The sequence below is a fragment of the Pistacia vera genome, unplaced genomic scaffold, assembly GCF_008641045.1.
Source record: "Pistacia vera cultivar Batoury unplaced genomic scaffold, PisVer_v2 Contig720, whole genome shotgun sequence".
NCBI classification, from domain to species: Eukaryota; Viridiplantae; Streptophyta; class Magnoliopsida; order Sapindales; family Anacardiaceae; genus Pistacia; species Pistacia vera.
The window spans coordinates 492360-509528 of record NW_022196580.1 but is presented as its reverse complement, the minus strand read 5'-3'; the positions used below and the strand labels follow the sequence as shown (position 1 = coordinate 509528).

Here is a 17169-nt window from a genome sequence, read left to right as displayed (position 1 = left end):
AAATAATAAGGGCAACTTGGTATAGAATCAACAAATTGGAATGAAAAAGTTATTATGGGCAGAATATAATATGTAAGTAACTGACCAGAAATTATGAAAGCAAGGGGCAACTGTAACAACATCATGCCAAACATTTAAGCAGATGCAGCATTTTGCATGCTCAACATCTATGGGAATCTGGAGAAACCAAATAACAAGACAAACTACATGAGGAGCATAAATATACATCCAATAGCATCTTCAAAATGAACATAGTGTTCATAGTTATATACCTTTAACTGCTGCTTGCAGGATTCTTTTCTCGGCATCACTTTAAATCTATAGTTCAAATATCCTAGAGGCATCAAAAGAATACAATTAGTATACTAAATTGTACAGTATGAAAGATTATATAGAACACCAGAAGTTGTGAAAACAAAAATATATATATATATATGTATATACATATATATATATAGAAAAGCAGAAGAGAAGAAGAGAAAAATGCTGAGAAAAAGAGAAATCAAGCTAACATCTGCTTTGGAATAAAGCTTGAAAGTTTAATTTCAATAAATATCCACAATAAGTTTGAAAATTTATAAACTAACAACCAAAGTAGTAATTTGTTCCAACTTTTAGATCAAATTGAACCTGAGCAACTAAAAATGTAATTCAGAGAACCTTAACAAAAGAAAAAAAAAAAATCACATGTTTATACTAATAATTCCAATGGTGCTTAACTCCCCGCCAACTAAAAAGGAGGGGAAAGAATGAATAAGAACAAGAGAGACTTGCAACAGTAGCCTGAACTTGAACTGCAATAAAACTGCTAGAGTATGAGAAATCTTGCCACTTTGACAAACAAAAAATAATATGACATTTAAGATCAAAATTCAAACTACATAAAGAACTATTAAAATATAAACTACTGTAAGTAGCATTTTACCAACAAAAACAGCTTCTAAACTTGCATGAGGCACCGAGTATTAGACTAGGGCTTCCATTGAATTTTAGAGGATTTGTGAAATCAAAGTGAGGTAAAATTTACAGAGATATGCAGTGAAAAGTCTTTATGTTTTGTATGGAGTGAAAAAATAATTTCATTTCAATTATCTAAAAAGAATTTCCAAACCTCTTTTTCTTTAAATAGAAAGAATTTTGTTTATGTCTGATTTCGTATTTCCCTGATGTCTGTAATGTTTTCTATGGTAAAATTATGTTAAGCTCAAATGATTGATTCTCGTTTCATACTTTGTGCTTTTGCTCAACATGCATCACTGTTTTTCTTATCAAAATACAGATAATTGTACAGTAAATGTTTTCCATTGACCAATCTCATAACATAATAAATGCTTTTACTAATCAATCTTTATAATATTTGAAGGAGAAACAGACAAAAGTACATACAAGATGAAGCTTCAAAATACTCTTAAGATTTAACAAACCAGAATTTAACGAAGACTGCATACATAAATTTAAAAATATATTTATTTTAATTCTTAAATAAAATATAAGATATTACAGAGAATTAATGCTTACCTACTCTATCCGGGCCAGGAATGATTTCAGTTCCACAGGTGATATCAACAACCTCTTCATTTTGAACAATAGCCTCATCGACAAGTATTGCATTTGAACTACATCAGAATCCCCGCCCAAATAGAGAGTTTATCACATATGCAGAGCCAGTATATCACAAAAACATAAGATAGTTTTTCCTATGTTTTTCACATCAGTTATCTATTTAGTTAATTTGTTTGGTTAAAAACAACTCTTTTAGCACATTGTTTGCTTGTTGGTTTTCACTATAAACATGACTTCCACTTCCCCTCAACTTTTTTTCCTCACTGGATTTGTATAGCTTTGCTTCCTCATCAAATAAACAAATCTAGATGTGCTCATAAAATTATTCAAAACATTTTTTTGGAAAAAAAGAAAAAAACCTATATTGAAGATAACCATGTTATAGAGTCACCTGATTTAGTTTCAGGCTTTCAACTTTGAAATGAAACCACTGATTTAGTTTCAGGCTTTCATATTTGAAATGAAACCTAACGAAACTAAGGCAAGTCCATGTTAAGAGATAAACTAACCATACCTTCCATGCTAAAGCAAGTCCATTTTTTTAATCTATTTACTTATTTCTTTCTCCATATTTAGTCCTAAATACAACAAAATTCCACATAGCGTACATGGAGGTGACCTAGAAGATAACAAAATTCAAAGTGATTGACCTATCTATAAAATTTAACCCCCACCAATATGTCTCTTGCGGCGCCCCTCCTCTACAACACATCAAATTCAAATTTAAGGAATGATGTCTATCTTGTTAAATACTAGTAAGGAAACATATACATACATATTTGGATCAATTCATAATCACCTAGGATTACTTAATTTGGGATTGAATATTGAAGAGACGTGAATAATAAGAAATGCAAAATACCTCTTATTTTGCAATGTGGCAGATGAGTGATCAGAATTTCTAGTTATTTTACACCATTCATGTTTGTCAAGGGAAGAAGATATAATCTCTGAACAAATAACCACCTCATTTGAGCTTATTTCAACGTCACAATATCTGGAATCAGATGGTACTGCAATCCCCGGAAACGAAATTTAAACTATCAGATTCAATGTCAACCTTTTCAGAACAAAAATTAAAAAATGTACGAAACCCTTCAAATATATGAAATGTAGCAGTGAAAACCATTAGCCAAAAGCGCCAAAGAAAAGCAAAAGAAGAAAAGTTTGAAACTTTGTCGCTTCTTTGACTTTAGTTTCAAGAAAATGAAAAATTTAGCAATGGAAGTGAAAGAAATAGGAGTACCAAGCTTTGCCCAGACATCTTGGGAGAGTTTTTGGGAAGAAGTTTCACCAACTTCAGCCATAAGACTTCTTGTTCTTGTTGGGTTTTAAAGAGAGAGCGGCATGGTGTATTTATAAAGAAGAGAATGTAAAAGCGTGCTGCGGAAGAGTGTGGACTCGTTCACTTTAGCAGTAGGCACAGCTCTTCTTGTCAGTAGTTAGGCCGAATGGTTATTTTTTTGGAAAACCCCGTATCTTTCACCTATTATAGTGAACCCCATTATTTTCGAAAATAGGGCCGTAGATTCCATTGTTTTATTGTTACTAATTATAGGTTAATGTAGAATACGACGTATTTACCCTTCTAATCGTAAAACCTCTTCACCCTCACATTTAACCAATTATTTCACTGCTTTCTCAACAATTTAAGGGTCTCCTTCCCGAAGGACCCGAACGTAACCCCTCGAAGTCAGAATTGTCCTCGCGTTAATGCTAGAGTGGTGTGTGAGGGCACTAAAGTGGTGCGCCATGTTGCTAGAGTGGAGTGTGTGCGAGGTTGGAATGGCCTTGTGTTGCTTCTTTGATGGCGTAAAAGGCTAGGTTTATGCTGACATGCTACTTCTCTAATAATGGGAAGTACACACCATTGTTTTAAAAACTAGACCCGCGGGCAACCCGCTCTGATGGCTGGGTCACGGTTCAACCGGTCCAACCGGTTGGACCGGTGATGTCATCACATATCATGATGACGTCAGCACATTTTAAAAAAAAAAATTTTTTTTTTAGATTTCTATTTTTTAATAAGACAATAACAACTTAATTACTGTCCAATCCAACATGATTCAAAGTTCAAATTCAACAACAATCCTAACATAATTTAAGTATTTAAAAATAATTCAAAGTCCAAATCCAAACATGATGTTGTATTTACATATTAAATGTCAAAATAGATACTAATTAATAACAAAACATTTGATGCAAGTGTTTTTTCTTTGATCCGTCTCCATGTTGATTGAACTTCACACACTAGGATCAAAATTCATCACCATCATCATCATCATCATAACCATCACCACCATCTACGCAAATTAGTAAAAAATAGAAATCATAAGTTAAAACTTGTAATTTAATTTAAATAGATACTAAGTGTCAGATGTTGCCATTGTCTATTTTTAATCTTTATCTACCTATCACACAATAAAATTGCAAACAAAAGAATCGCATTAACTTAGGTGTTACCTCTTTTGGTTCTTATACAGAATCTATAACCTCATTTACTCTTTTGATAGAATAATATGTTTTCTTTGTTTCCTTAGGACAAAAAAAAAGTTCAACCCATGAGGGTTCCCACATACACGGCTACAAATTTAAAAGGAAAAATCTGAAAACATAAATCTTTAGAATCCTATGCATAATCCAACACTAAGCAAGTTATAATAAGAGTGATGAACCATACTAATGAATGTGCAAATTCTTTCTAGAATCTTCTACCAATGTAATTTTCTATGAAAGAATAATGTAATACTGATGCTTAACCTAATGAAATAATAGATTTACCAAGCAAATATCGAATACGAAACTCTATAGACANTTGGGAAGAAGTTTCACCAACTTCAGCCATAAGACTTCTTGTTCTTGTTGGGTTTTAAAGAGAGAGCGGCATGGTGTATTTATAAAGAAGAGAATGCAAAAGCGTGCTGCGGAAGAGTGTGTACTCGGTTCATTTTAGCAGTAGGCACAGCTCGGCAGTTAGGCCCAACGGTTATTTTCTTTGAAAACCCCGTATGTTTCAAATATACTTTAATATCTGTTCATTTTAATGGAAAAAATCAGCAAAATGCGGTAAGGGTGGTTGCTTTTTTTAAAACAATAGGGTTTTCCAATATAACCCTAGGACCCACAACATCATATAAAACTCAATTTGATTAATTTACGATTTTTGCATTCAACAAAAACTTGTATTACACAACAATTTTCATAACATTCAATGCACAACATTAATTATGATTTTTTTTTTTTTTTATTTCACTTTGAATGCAATGTTAGACATTTGGGCCATGTTTACTCTTATTAACAAGGGAATGGAATTGTGATTTTCAATTCCCTTGTTTACTTTTTGGATTGTCATAGATAATCAAACACATCACTAAAAGATTCCTTAAAATTTTTTAAGGAATCCTAATTCTTCGGGTAGGGTGTTTAATAAAATTACCTTTTTGACCCTATTTTGAATTTAAAAAGTTCAAAGATTTTTATTTCAATGCTTATTATTTTATAATTTAGTTATTGTTAAAATATGTATTTGTAAATATTGGCATTTGTTAAACAATTGACCGGTTTTAACAAATATTAATTGACAATTGACCACTATTGATCAGCGTTGATCGATAGTTCAATATTGTTGATAGGCGTTGGCTGATATTGATTGATCGTTGACCAATATTGACTATCTTTGACTAATCATTAAATATGATTGACCACATTGATCGACCATTAAATTTTGATTTTTTGGATAGAATATCTATTGTTAAAGTAAAAAAAAAAAATTTTAAATATAGTATTAATTGTTTTTACTACTTACATAATTAGTTTTCTATTAAAAAATGTAATCATAATTTTTAACTTACATTGAATATTTTAATGTTGAGGGTATTTTTGTCAGTTATCACATATATCATTATACACCCTTAATATTCAATGTTATAAGTAAACAACATTCAACCTTGTATTTACTATTCAGATAACATTTCCCTTTCAATACAATTCCAACAAGTAAAAACAACCTTAGAGTTCTCCTTTACGCCATTGTCACATCTTACGTTGGTTTAGTAAAAAGAAAACATAAAGATGGATTATATTTTGAGGATTTTTTCTAATTAAATAGATGAAGAATTAAGTAAAAGTTCAAAACAAATCCACAAACCTGAGAAATATTTATACAAAACCTAAATTGGATTATATGTGAAACTATTATACGAACAAATTCAAATATTATTTTCTCTTCAAGATAAATTTATCTTCGGAAAAAAGATCATATACACAAATATATTCTTGTCACCATTCCATAAGTAAGGAAAAACCCGTAATTTGATGACCCCAATACTCGCAAAATTTATAAGTATATTTAACTACAAAATTTATGGATGATGATGGCAAAATAACCATTTTACCCAACATCTTAGGGTCTGGGGGAGAGCCCAAACCCCAGGCTTGTATCCAGCCCTGGATTTATTAGATTTAAATTACAAAAAAAAATTAGTTTAATTGTTAATTTAGGAGGACGTGTCAGATGGTGACTTTTACTGCCATGATGCTGCCTGCCATCTTCTTGGTCTAGAACAAAACGATGTTGTTCATGACATTGTTGAAGGAGTTTTGGACCAAGATGAACCCGTCTTTAAACTCCACATGGAATTTCTGGATGATAACGCCCTATCCACATTACCATCCCCATACAATAATACAATAATACAATCCACAAAGTAAAGTTTGGTCACTACCTTGCATTTTTAAAGTTTGGTCATACCTACTGTTTGAGAAGGTTGTAATAATTTTTCATTATTATTAAAATAATTTGTTTGTTAGTAATCTTTTAAAGAAAATTCAATTAATACTTAAGCTTTTTTTGTTTCTGGCTAGGTTAAAATGCTTTTGCACATCTGATAGGGTTTTTTTTGCACCATGAAAAACAAGCAAATAGCTCAGTTGAATTAGAGGGAAATCCAATTAATCAATTAATAATGAAGAACAATTACAATCATGATACATTTACATTGAATCCAATCCAACAATGACTACACAATTTCTTCATCTTGCTATGAAGCCTCAACTTGATAAAAGATTCACATTGTTGAGATTGACAACTTGTGTTGAGATCCTATTGAACCAACACTATGCCAATTTCACTCAAAAACTGGTACAAAACCAAACCCCAACAAAACTCAGCTCTCTTTTACTATGAAAACTAATTTAAGTACCACCTGCTGAGGTTCCTGAAGACTCAGCAACATCCTCTAGTCTGGAAGTTATGGCTACTTCTTCAATCATTTTACCTCTATCTGCTGTGCCATCCACAGCTCTATTTAGTCTTTTTAACCAAATATCATAGTCGACTGGATATGGGGTTCCACACAGACTATCCACATAATCAGCAAATGCCTTTAAGAGGGCTGAAACCTCGCCTAGATGCTGCTGAATTGACCGGTTTGCCCAACTTCTCTCCCTCCATTGCAATGCAGATTCGATTGAGTCTTGTTGCTCCATAGTTCCTCCACAAACAAAAAATAAGAGGTAAATGAGGCTCTCAGCATCGGATGATGGACAAAGCTTCCCATGCTGAAGTGCATTAGATGATGAGAACTGTAAATTTATTACTGGGCTGTCCCTGTCTTCAATTACTGCACGTCCCCATGATATTGGGACATATAGAAATTTGTTTCTCATGGCCTGTGAGTCAACAACACGTATTATGTTTTCAGGACAAATATCACCATGCTGAACGTTGGCCAAGGCTGCACTTCTTAGAGCAACTAGGCAGTCTCGGCAGCAGCGTATTGCCTCTTCTGATGACAACAAGCCATTATGAGCAACTACTAGTGAAAGTGGCTCCCCAACTGGAGATGTCACAAGTATTGGGGTTCCACACCATGAATGATCACAGCGTCCCCCTGGGCTCTGTTTTTTACAGGGACCAGAATGCAAAATTCGACCAGAAGAAATGATTTCTGGCAAATATTTACTTGAGATCCCTTGTTGCTTCAAGATGTTTAATACTTTGGTTTGCCTCTGTACTTGGTACCACAGACTCATATCCTCCCAAGACGGCTCCAGCCTGGATGGATGAGCACCCACATACAAAGTCAACAGCTCCACGGGATTTTCTAGAGCAACAGCACTGTAGAGGAAATAGTTCCCTCCTTCCAAAGAATCCTGTATTTGAAAATTTCTTTGCCCCTGTCGTTGATCCTCCAGTACCAATATTTCACCCTCCTTGAGCTTTAAGCGTGATGCTTCCTTTCTGAATGTTGGAGTATCACACTGATCAACTTCAACAATCTCTCCTTGTTGATGGCTTGTATATTGGGAAGGTACCAGTGCATTTTCATTCTCCATTAGACGGCACTCTAACCTACGTTTCTGAAGGCGAAGGCAATGATCTGAGGCCAATGAGGCTATTGACTTCCTTGGTGGTCCATTCCACTGGACTATGGAATAGAAAGTTGCCAGAATTATCTGCAGAGTTCCAAGGTCCCCCCAACTTGCATTTCCCAGCTTGTTCCATATCTGGTCAACTGCAGAAATACTGATTTCAGCATGGCATTTGATCCACTCAACCACAGATTGATATGGGTTAGCTGAGTTGAATTCAAGTTTACCAATATCACCACTAAGTTTTACCACTCCACCGAATTTGGAATCAAGAACCAAAACAAAAACAGAATCGTTGTCAATGTTACAGAACTTGCTCAAACTTCTAGCAAGAAGTACATGAATACCATAAAATAGAGCTTCACAAATGCTGCTAGTAGACAACTTCAACTCATTTTCTGACAATATGTCTGATCTAAATAAGGTAAACTGTACCACTTGATCCCAACGGACTTGCAAATCATTCTCAGTTTTAGCTATCAAAGCTAATCCACAGAGCTCATCAAGCTTTCCTTGAGATATTGCCTTCTCTACAGAATAAAACCTGGATCCAGGATGGCGAGGACAAGATAAAAAGAACGGCAATGGTCCACTTTTACGCCAAAATGTACGCCAGAGGCCATTTAGAATAGCATGGAGGAAATCTTCTAGTGCAAGAAACTCCTCTTCTTCAAAATAATCAGAAGCATATGCTGAGCATGGCATACGACACAGCTGCTGAAATAAAACCCCTTCTAATGCTAAATCAAGATTGCGCAATTCATCCATGAGAAAAGGAGACTGGAAAGACTGTTCCCCAGTAGCTTCATCTTCAAGAGATTTTTTAATAATCCAATCTTCAAGACTTTGAGTGAATAGTTCTCGGTCAACAAGTTTCTTCCTATAATCCTTTAACCCCTTGTATACTCTTCTAGAAATGGGATTGAAATTGCTTGAAGCTGAAACACCAGATATACTGTGGGCAGATATAACTGCATTCATAGCACCGCATACATTCAGCACTAACAGTTATAATATATGTTAAGTCAAAATAAAGCAAAGCATAATATAGAAAAAAGACAGATTGCAGACATGGAAACTTCACTGATGATAAAATAGGCCAAAGGAATTATTAGAAAAAGATAATTAAAGTATTATAAGTTAGATTGTATTACCCCGTATATTACAAATGAAAGCCAAAATAAAGTTACAGGATAAAACTACATAAGAACTCACTTCTTAAAAAATTGCAAAGCATACACTGGTGTGGACTAGATTGGGATTATATTTACCTCAAGATAAACAAAGTTCAACTTCTTTCATTCTGAATTGTATAAGCTACATTTACAATGTTTTAGCATTGTACTCTATCAAATTAAATAACTTTCTATTAGATCACACACATTGATATTCTAATTATTTCTCTGTGCCATTTTCAACTTGAACAAAATGACACTTACTAGAAAATAAGCACTGTAATCAAGAAATATGGGGTAAATCCAATCTGCAAACATATATTAGTTTTATTCTTTACATTTTCTCTGTAACAGTAAGTCATATTTTCTAAGGTGGAATGTAAAATCTGGTATCCAGGATTTGAGATGAATCCTGTTCCTAAGATTTAGGTTGTGTGAGCTAAGGCAGTAAAATTAATAGGCTAAAGATTGTATGTGGACAGTGGCTATATATTGTTCTAAGTGACGAAACTAAAGTATTAAGAAAACATAATTTAAAAACTAAAAAGATAAATAATTAAAAACCTCCTACCTCATGAGCTATATTTTACAGCTGGAGTAGTTTTGGAACCAGTAGAATGAAAGGGTGGTGGAAAGGACGGTGAAAAACTATACATACAATGGACTAAATTAGTCTCTAATGATTGCCCATTCAGTCTTACCTAATTTATTGATAATCAATGGCCAGCGGATTGAGACAGCTGAACTTAATAGTGAACATTAAAGACTAAGTATATACCAGGGCTGGCATCCTAGTCAAGCAGCGTCTTTTAGGACAGTGCAAAGTCGAGAGGTTTAAGTCCTTGGATGCATTCTTGAAAAAGTTTATGAAACTAAAGAGCAAGGTGATAAGAGGTATTGAAATGAATGGAAGTTAACTAAGACCCAGCGTTTCAGGCAACATGTTACAGTTAAGAATTGCGGAAAAGTCAATTGACAAGTCTTTTTAGAAGAGTGGCATGCCGAAGTTTCTTTTAAGGCTATATTTTTTTACACTTCTTTTCCTTTTTTAGCTTGGACAGCCACACCTTGATCAGAGTGGAGAAACGCACTAGACAAGAAAGCAAATACATAATTTCTTGATTGGTATTTTATGTGTAAATGTGCTATTGAGTGGATTATTCCTGGCTATGCTACTCTGTAGGCATGGATCCAAAAAACTGGCATTTGGAAGAGCCATGATGTAAAAAACAATAACTACTGAAGCTGAAGTAGATAAAAGTATTTGAAGACCTATGTATACTATTTTTTTTACCTAAACTTGGTGGGGTCAGTGGAGATGTATATCGCTGTAACATTTTAGGCTCTGCTATCCACTCTGTATGGATTTTCAAGGGTTATCCCAAGGATACTGAAAAAGTGTTGGCTACTAATTGGAGTTAAAAGTTCAAATCTAATAAAGGTTTGAAGGCAGCCACTACATTTGAAGGAAGCATGAAAGAAATCAAGTGACTAAGCATATTTAGCTTCATGTTACAATGCCTAAGTTTGTGTTTCTAATACCACTCTTTGCAGTGACAGTTTCCCTTAGCTACCATTGATTCACTTCTTTTTTATTATTTGATCAAACGAAGTTCTGGAGTTTTCTTCTTTCCTTTCATTTCTTCATATTCTTTTCCTTTTCTCTGCAATACAGTATGCTTATCAAGTACCGATCTTTGCTTTGAACCTTATATATATGGCAACCAACGAACAAATAAAGTATTACTGGCTAGAAAGGCCTTGAATTTCCAACAAAAGCTTCTAATATTGATCATCAATTGGCAGATTGCAAGCTCACCATTTGAAGTTCCAAAATACTATGAAAATCAATACAAAAGCATAATGGGACTATAAATCCCTGTAACCAAATTAAAATCCTTCCAAGGACCAAAATGACTCATTTATGAACTAAAAACAAAAATCAAAATTACTTTTGCCTTAATTTAAGTGATTCACATTACTAAGTTATCATTCTATCTAAAAGCTTAAACTAGTAAGTGAAAGCTTAAGCCCGTGAGGGCCTAAACTTAATATTTGAGTTCAGATGAAACTTGGATTTATTTATTATCCATTAGAAATGTGAGGTTTCAAACTTTCGACTTTTAGCTCTAATACCATATTAAGTTGTCATTCCACCTAAAAGCTTAAGCTAGTAGGTGAGGACTCGATATTTATATTTGAGTCCAATACACATATGTTGCTTGCAAAGAAATGTATAAAGAACCAAGGTGAGAACAATTCGAAACCTATCAGGTAATCCTTTTTTTGTATATATGAAATATGGAATTTCACCAAGTCAGTTCTTAGGAAATCTAAAATCTAAATATTTGCACTTGTTTCAACAATGGAAGCATTGACTCATTTCTTAAAGAACCCTTTTTTCTCGTGGTCTCACTTCAAAGAAAATGTATACTCATCACATCTAAATTTTTCTGCACCCAAATCTGATGCAGAACCAAGAAGCTTATCCTTTAATAAATATAAATATATTTATAGGATAATAAGTCCCACTTGATTTGTGATCTGAAAACAATATTCAAAAACTAAAATCCAATTTAAACATTTGAGTTGTACTATAAATATTTTTAATAATTGAGAATGTATGTGATATAATATTCGAAAACTGTTTTCAGATTACAAGCTATAGAAAACCAAGGAAACAACTTTTTCTACAAGAAGACTTATCCTCAATTTATTTGTAGCCACTAAAATTAGATTTGATGTACTTTAGATTTTGGAAGAAGTGACCTTGAATCAATAAAACTGATTTTTGGGTATCTCTTTCATTTTTATATCCTCCTCCTTCTCCCTCTAAATTTATGAACTTCTTTTCTCCTTAGTTCTTATCTCTTTTACTCTAAAATCTGTCTATTCAATAATTTCTCTCTAATTTCTCCCCTTTTCTCTCGGCTTTTATTTCTTATCTTTATTACTCCTTTCCTTCAATTTATCTTACATCAAATACTAAGTTATATTTTCTAAAATAAAGCATAGAGAGATTACTGACATTTATTTCAAACAAGTTATGAGTTTATTAACTTAGGAACAATCACTCAAGAACGGTTAACTCCCAGCACCATAGGATAAAAATAAAACATAAAAGAAGATAAGCCTCATTACAAACCAGAATTAGGCTTTCTGAAACTTCCATCCAAACTTTGCCCTGGTGATGAGTCAAAATCACTTCGCAGAAAACCTGAACCATACCAACAGAAAACTCAATCAGAAAAAAAAAAAACGCATTTCTATGCAACAAGATGGAAGAACAGTGAGAAATAACAGTTAATCTGGAATAACTATCTTTTTCTTAGAAATTGCTTGTTATTTTCTCGAAACATTTGAATGTAAGACCTACCAACCCCAGGGTAACTCCAATAACAAGCACTAACTTTTTAACATTAACATGGTTTGTACAAACTTTTCGTATGCTAAGATCAAAAGTCAAGAGGATGTCATGCTGTGGTCCCTAAGCAATAATTTGGCAGATAAGGAAGTTATTAAGCAATTATAACCAGAAGGTGACTTCGAAAGTGGCCATATTGAAGAAAGCATAATAGCTGACTGGTCTAGCTCCATGCATAGAAATTGTATAGGCTCAAGTGATTTTCTATAGTAACAAGATCTTGAAAGCTCCTTTTCAAGTATCAGCAGTGGATAATATTTCTGCAACTAAGAAACAGATAACTCCAGGCAGGAACAGCACCTTGTAATAATGACCCTTTATAATCGATAACACCATGCTAGCATATTAACTTTTCATAATTGGTCTAAGCACCATTTAGCACATATGTTTATCTCAAACCATATTTTTCAAGTAAGCTTCAGAATACACACCATTAGAGATATTTTTATTTATAAATTTTCATCTTACCAATTTCAATATCTATCAATCTTCTTGAAGTTTTTAATGAGATTAGAGAAAAATAATTCATAAAATAATTTCTTTCTCCTTTTTCCTTTTATAGGAAACTATGAAATTATAATACCTTGTGGACCACATTTTCAAGAAACTCAAGAAAACTTAAATAAGTTGAAAAAACTTTACAAGGTGAAAAAGCTCTAAACAGTACATCTATATATCTGTGAGACAAGACAACCCAAAAATAAAAACTAACAAAAGATACAGGAAATAATAAAAGGTCTTGAAATCCACAAAAACCCTAAAACTAAACTCCTTTAATCACATTACTGCAGCCTCCCAATTGTTAATAATTAAGAAAAAGACACATATCGAAATTTAGATGACACAAAAGACCAAAGAAAAGCTCAAAACTTAGCTGTCCCATACGAATCCAGTCTCATCCCATTTATTGTTTTATAAAATTCTGTAATTTCTTTCTACCCAAATAACCAAAAATAGTCAAAACAGCACAATCCCATATATTGTAGCTTTTCTATTACCCCTAAAAGCTCGACTTTTTTCTCAAGGGATAGAAACATAAGAGAAGGAGCAGCCCAACGGAGCTTAGAGCCTCATATGTGGACCACATACCTACTCAAACAGTATAAAACTCTGATCAAGGTACCGAAAGCTACACAAAATTGATATACATAATACTGAAACCATACATACACTTTTTACAAAAAGGAAACCCTCCGACCAAAATAATTTCAAATATTTTATTATACATCAACTTAAGCTTTGAGGATTATTGTACACATAGATCCAAGTTTCTGTGTTTGGATATGTGACTTGTCCATTACTTGAAATTCAGACTCGCACTTGAGGATGCATGTTAGAGCTTAAACACTATTGTTGAATACTGTTTGAGTTTAAAAACTATAACTGAATCATTTCCTATATGCTTAGTAGCTTATAAGAATTGTAGAACCCATTGATCAATTCAACACTAACACCACTGTGAGACACCAGTAAATGCTTATAAGAAATGGTCTGAAAATAAAACTTACTCTTAACAACAGCATAATAGTAGAAACATTCTACATACAACATAGAGCAAAAATGTAGGTAAAATCTGAAAAAGCTCCTATTAACTTCACAATCACCCACAATATATAGAGCAGAAAATAAAAAGATGTCACCTAGAAGGCACTAAGAATTTGATGTCAAGGGAATACGCACCAGATCTAAATTTCCTGAAACTTCCATTTACACTTTTCCCTGGAGATGAAGCCAAATCATTTTCTTGAGAACCTGTCATGTCATATTATTAATCATAAATTTTATTTACATATATTTGCAAGCAAGATTTATAAGGATACTAAGGCAGAAATGAAATTTAAGAATCAGCTGAAAAGGGCACATTTTATATCAATTTAGAAACACTGTAACTCAAGAAAACCAATGTATAAAAGGGGACACAACCTGATGTGTCTCAAAGCGATCCAATACCATTATGAATTTTTGTTTTATGCATCTTTTATCATTCCCACATAGGCTTCAACTATGATAAACCACTGCCGAAATACTCTAGGTTTCATGAGTTCATGACTATTGATATGCTTTAAGAACTCCTTAATAGAGTTAAGCCATAAAGCAGGCAACTTTTTAGTTAAATAGTCTTGCCACAAATGTAAGACCTATACAAGACCCTTGTTGTAAGCCACCTCTTTTGTGAGATCAAAACCTCCCAATATAAAACACGGCTTGGGTCTGGCTCATATTTGCAAAGCATCAACACATTAAATGCATTATCAACCCTTGTAAGTAGTGGGAGAAGAACTAACCAGTATATCATAGTTCTAACACTTTTAAGGATTTCAAAAGGCCCAATGTATCCCAGTGACAATTTTCTCACTTTTTTTTTTATGGCTTTTCTAACCAAACGACCTCTTACTTATCAAGGGAAATCTAAGTGTTGTATAGAAGCTCATACTTGATGTGTGATATTTGTGTAACCCAACATGGTCTTGATCAAACACTGCTCATGAATAAGGGTCAAATGCCATCATGTGAAGCACACCCCTAATGAGGTTGTGAACCTGGCTCCCATATAATTGTAACAACCCGAATCCATCAAGTAAAATATTGTTCACTTTGGGCTCACAACCTTTACAGTTTTGTTTTAAGCTTTTCTACCCAAAAGCCCTACTTGGGGATCCCAAGTTGAATATACTAGTTGAGAAACTTTTACACTAGAAATCTAGGATTTTTACACAATGATCATGTTCACATACCCCTAGTATCCCCAACATGGCCCAACCCAAGTATGCCACATAACAAACCTTCCTTAAAGGCCATATGTCTTCCTATATGACTCACCACAATGAAGTTGATTTTGCCTCATTTCATCCATGTAAACAGTTAACACAAAATTTTGTATCATAAGGAGCATCAGGATACATATTATCTCAGTGATCCTCAAGAAACAGAGATTAAGATCAGTGGTGACCATAGAATATGTAAACATGTAAACTAACTAGCAAGCACTTTGTATTGCTACAATAACAAGCTTGAGGCTTGTTAAGAATGGGAATAAGGGACCAAATTTCTCTGTGATGGAGAACCATAGAATTACAAATAGAAATAGTCTAATCGATGTTTGTAAGATAGAATTCAAATTCAGTTCAACTGAATATTCATTTACAAGATGGATCCTAAGTGAATTAATCAACAATTATTTGATGGTTTTACAGCATCAAGGAATAAAAGATCATCCTCTTTCTGAACCAACCTTGAAATGGATTGATCAAGAGCTACTTAACATTGCGGGCATAACACATTTCAAAGGTAGAGTGTTAATAAGGATCGCTGAGGCCATTGGTTCAATTAGAGAAACTAGGAACAGAGAGCCCTGGTTCGAATATAGATTCCAACCCAGTTTAGTACTTCAAAATCAGAATCAGTTCAATAAACAGTGTCATTATTGATAATCATACCATTGTCTAATAGCTAGTATACATATGAAGCTGGATATTCTACCTACAGAATATGCTATTGAAAATCTTACTGTGTGACTTGTCCTGTTAAAGCCAGATATGATTATGGACAATGCACGTTGAACCAGCTCAACCACTCATCATTCAAAACCTAAAACTAACAACCAAAACTCCAATTACCATTAAATTACAGAAGCAAATGCATGCATGCATACATGACACATAAATCCATACATTATAACATGTACAGAAGTGGAATTATCAAATAAAGGGATTAATAATAAAAGTTTAAGAATATATCAATAAAAAAAAAAATTACTCGAACACCTGTTCTAAATTCTAAATACAAAAATGTCAAAAATAATAATAACTCATTAAACAAGAAAAATATAACAAGCTAATATAGCTATTTATGGGGATTAAAAATGAAAAAGTTATGAGGTTTTAAGTAAAAAAGTGACCTAATTTCATGGCGAAAACTGGAGCAAGCTTGATGTTGAGCAATGCGGAAAGTGGGAAAGTTGGGAGAGAAGAATAGAAGGGATGAAATCATATACATTACTCAACCCCGATGTTGGAATGTGATGGAAAGCATTATAGAGAGATTAAAAAGGAGGAAAAAGAATGAGAGATCTTGAAGTTGAAGAAGTATTTTAATGAGAGGCAAGTGAGATACATTATCATGGTGGAAGAAAAGAAAAGAAAAACAACAATAATAGCCTTGCTATTATTATTTATAATATGAATGATTGTGAGTGATAGTTTTGAGGTTGTTTGCAGAAGAAAAATGGAAGTGAAAATGGAAGAGTGAGAGGGAAGGGACAAGAGATTTCAAAACAAGTAATAATAATATCGAGAGGAAGGTCACGGTCATGTTGTTGTCCCCACTCACACTCAGCCATCCCATGGGCACTTGGGTCCCACTCAAATTGCTCTTTTGTTTTTCTTTATCTTTTCCTTCCATACTTGCTTTCTTCTCACGCGTTTCATTTACCTCCCACGTCATGTGATCAAATAACCACAGATTTTAAAAAAAAAAAGTATGTCATAAATTTGTTGGAAATTATAATATGACCAGTTAATAAATATTTTATTTAATTATCCTATATGATTTATTTTAACACTAAAACTTAACAGACAATAGATTTTTATTATTACTGTAACTATATGAAATTTTTACTATTTAAGAGGACTTATT

General features: G+C 33.3%; 2 protein-coding genes across 3 annotated transcripts in view; both read right to left on the bottom strand.

Moving 5' to 3' along the window:
- The window catches only part of LOC116114714 (E3 ubiquitin-protein ligase CHFR-like), a 33336-nt gene extending 28811 nt beyond the window's left edge, over positions 1-4525 (bottom strand). Inside the window, 6 exon segments of the mRNA XM_031400846.1 lie at positions 86-177; positions 273-334; positions 1519-1616; positions 2426-2576; positions 2810-2857; positions 4396-4525. Of these exon segments, the coding sequence (XP_031256706.1) occupies positions 86-177; positions 273-334; positions 1519-1616; positions 2426-2576; positions 2810-2857; positions 4396-4408 (464 nt within the window). The 5' untranslated portion in view covers positions 4409-4525.
- A 1983-nt stretch (positions 4526-6508) lies between these two features.
- Positions 6509-16719, bottom strand: LOC116114721. Of its 2 annotated transcripts, XM_031400850.1 has the most exons (4): positions 16433-16719; positions 14215-14286; positions 12256-12327; positions 6509-8906 (listed from the first exon to the last, which is right to left on the bottom strand). In XM_031400850.1, the coding sequence occupies exons 1-4, from the start codon at positions 16440-16442 to the stop codon at positions 6757-6759; spliced, it is 2304 nt and encodes a 767-aa protein (XP_031256710.1). In that variant the 5' UTR covers positions 16443-16719; the 3' UTR covers positions 6509-6756. The 2 variants fall into 2 exon arrangements, with proteins under 2 accessions (XP_031256710.1, XP_031256711.1); XM_031400851.1 differs by lacking the exon at positions 14215-14286.
- Between the last annotated feature and the right edge of the window lie 450 nt (positions 16720-17169).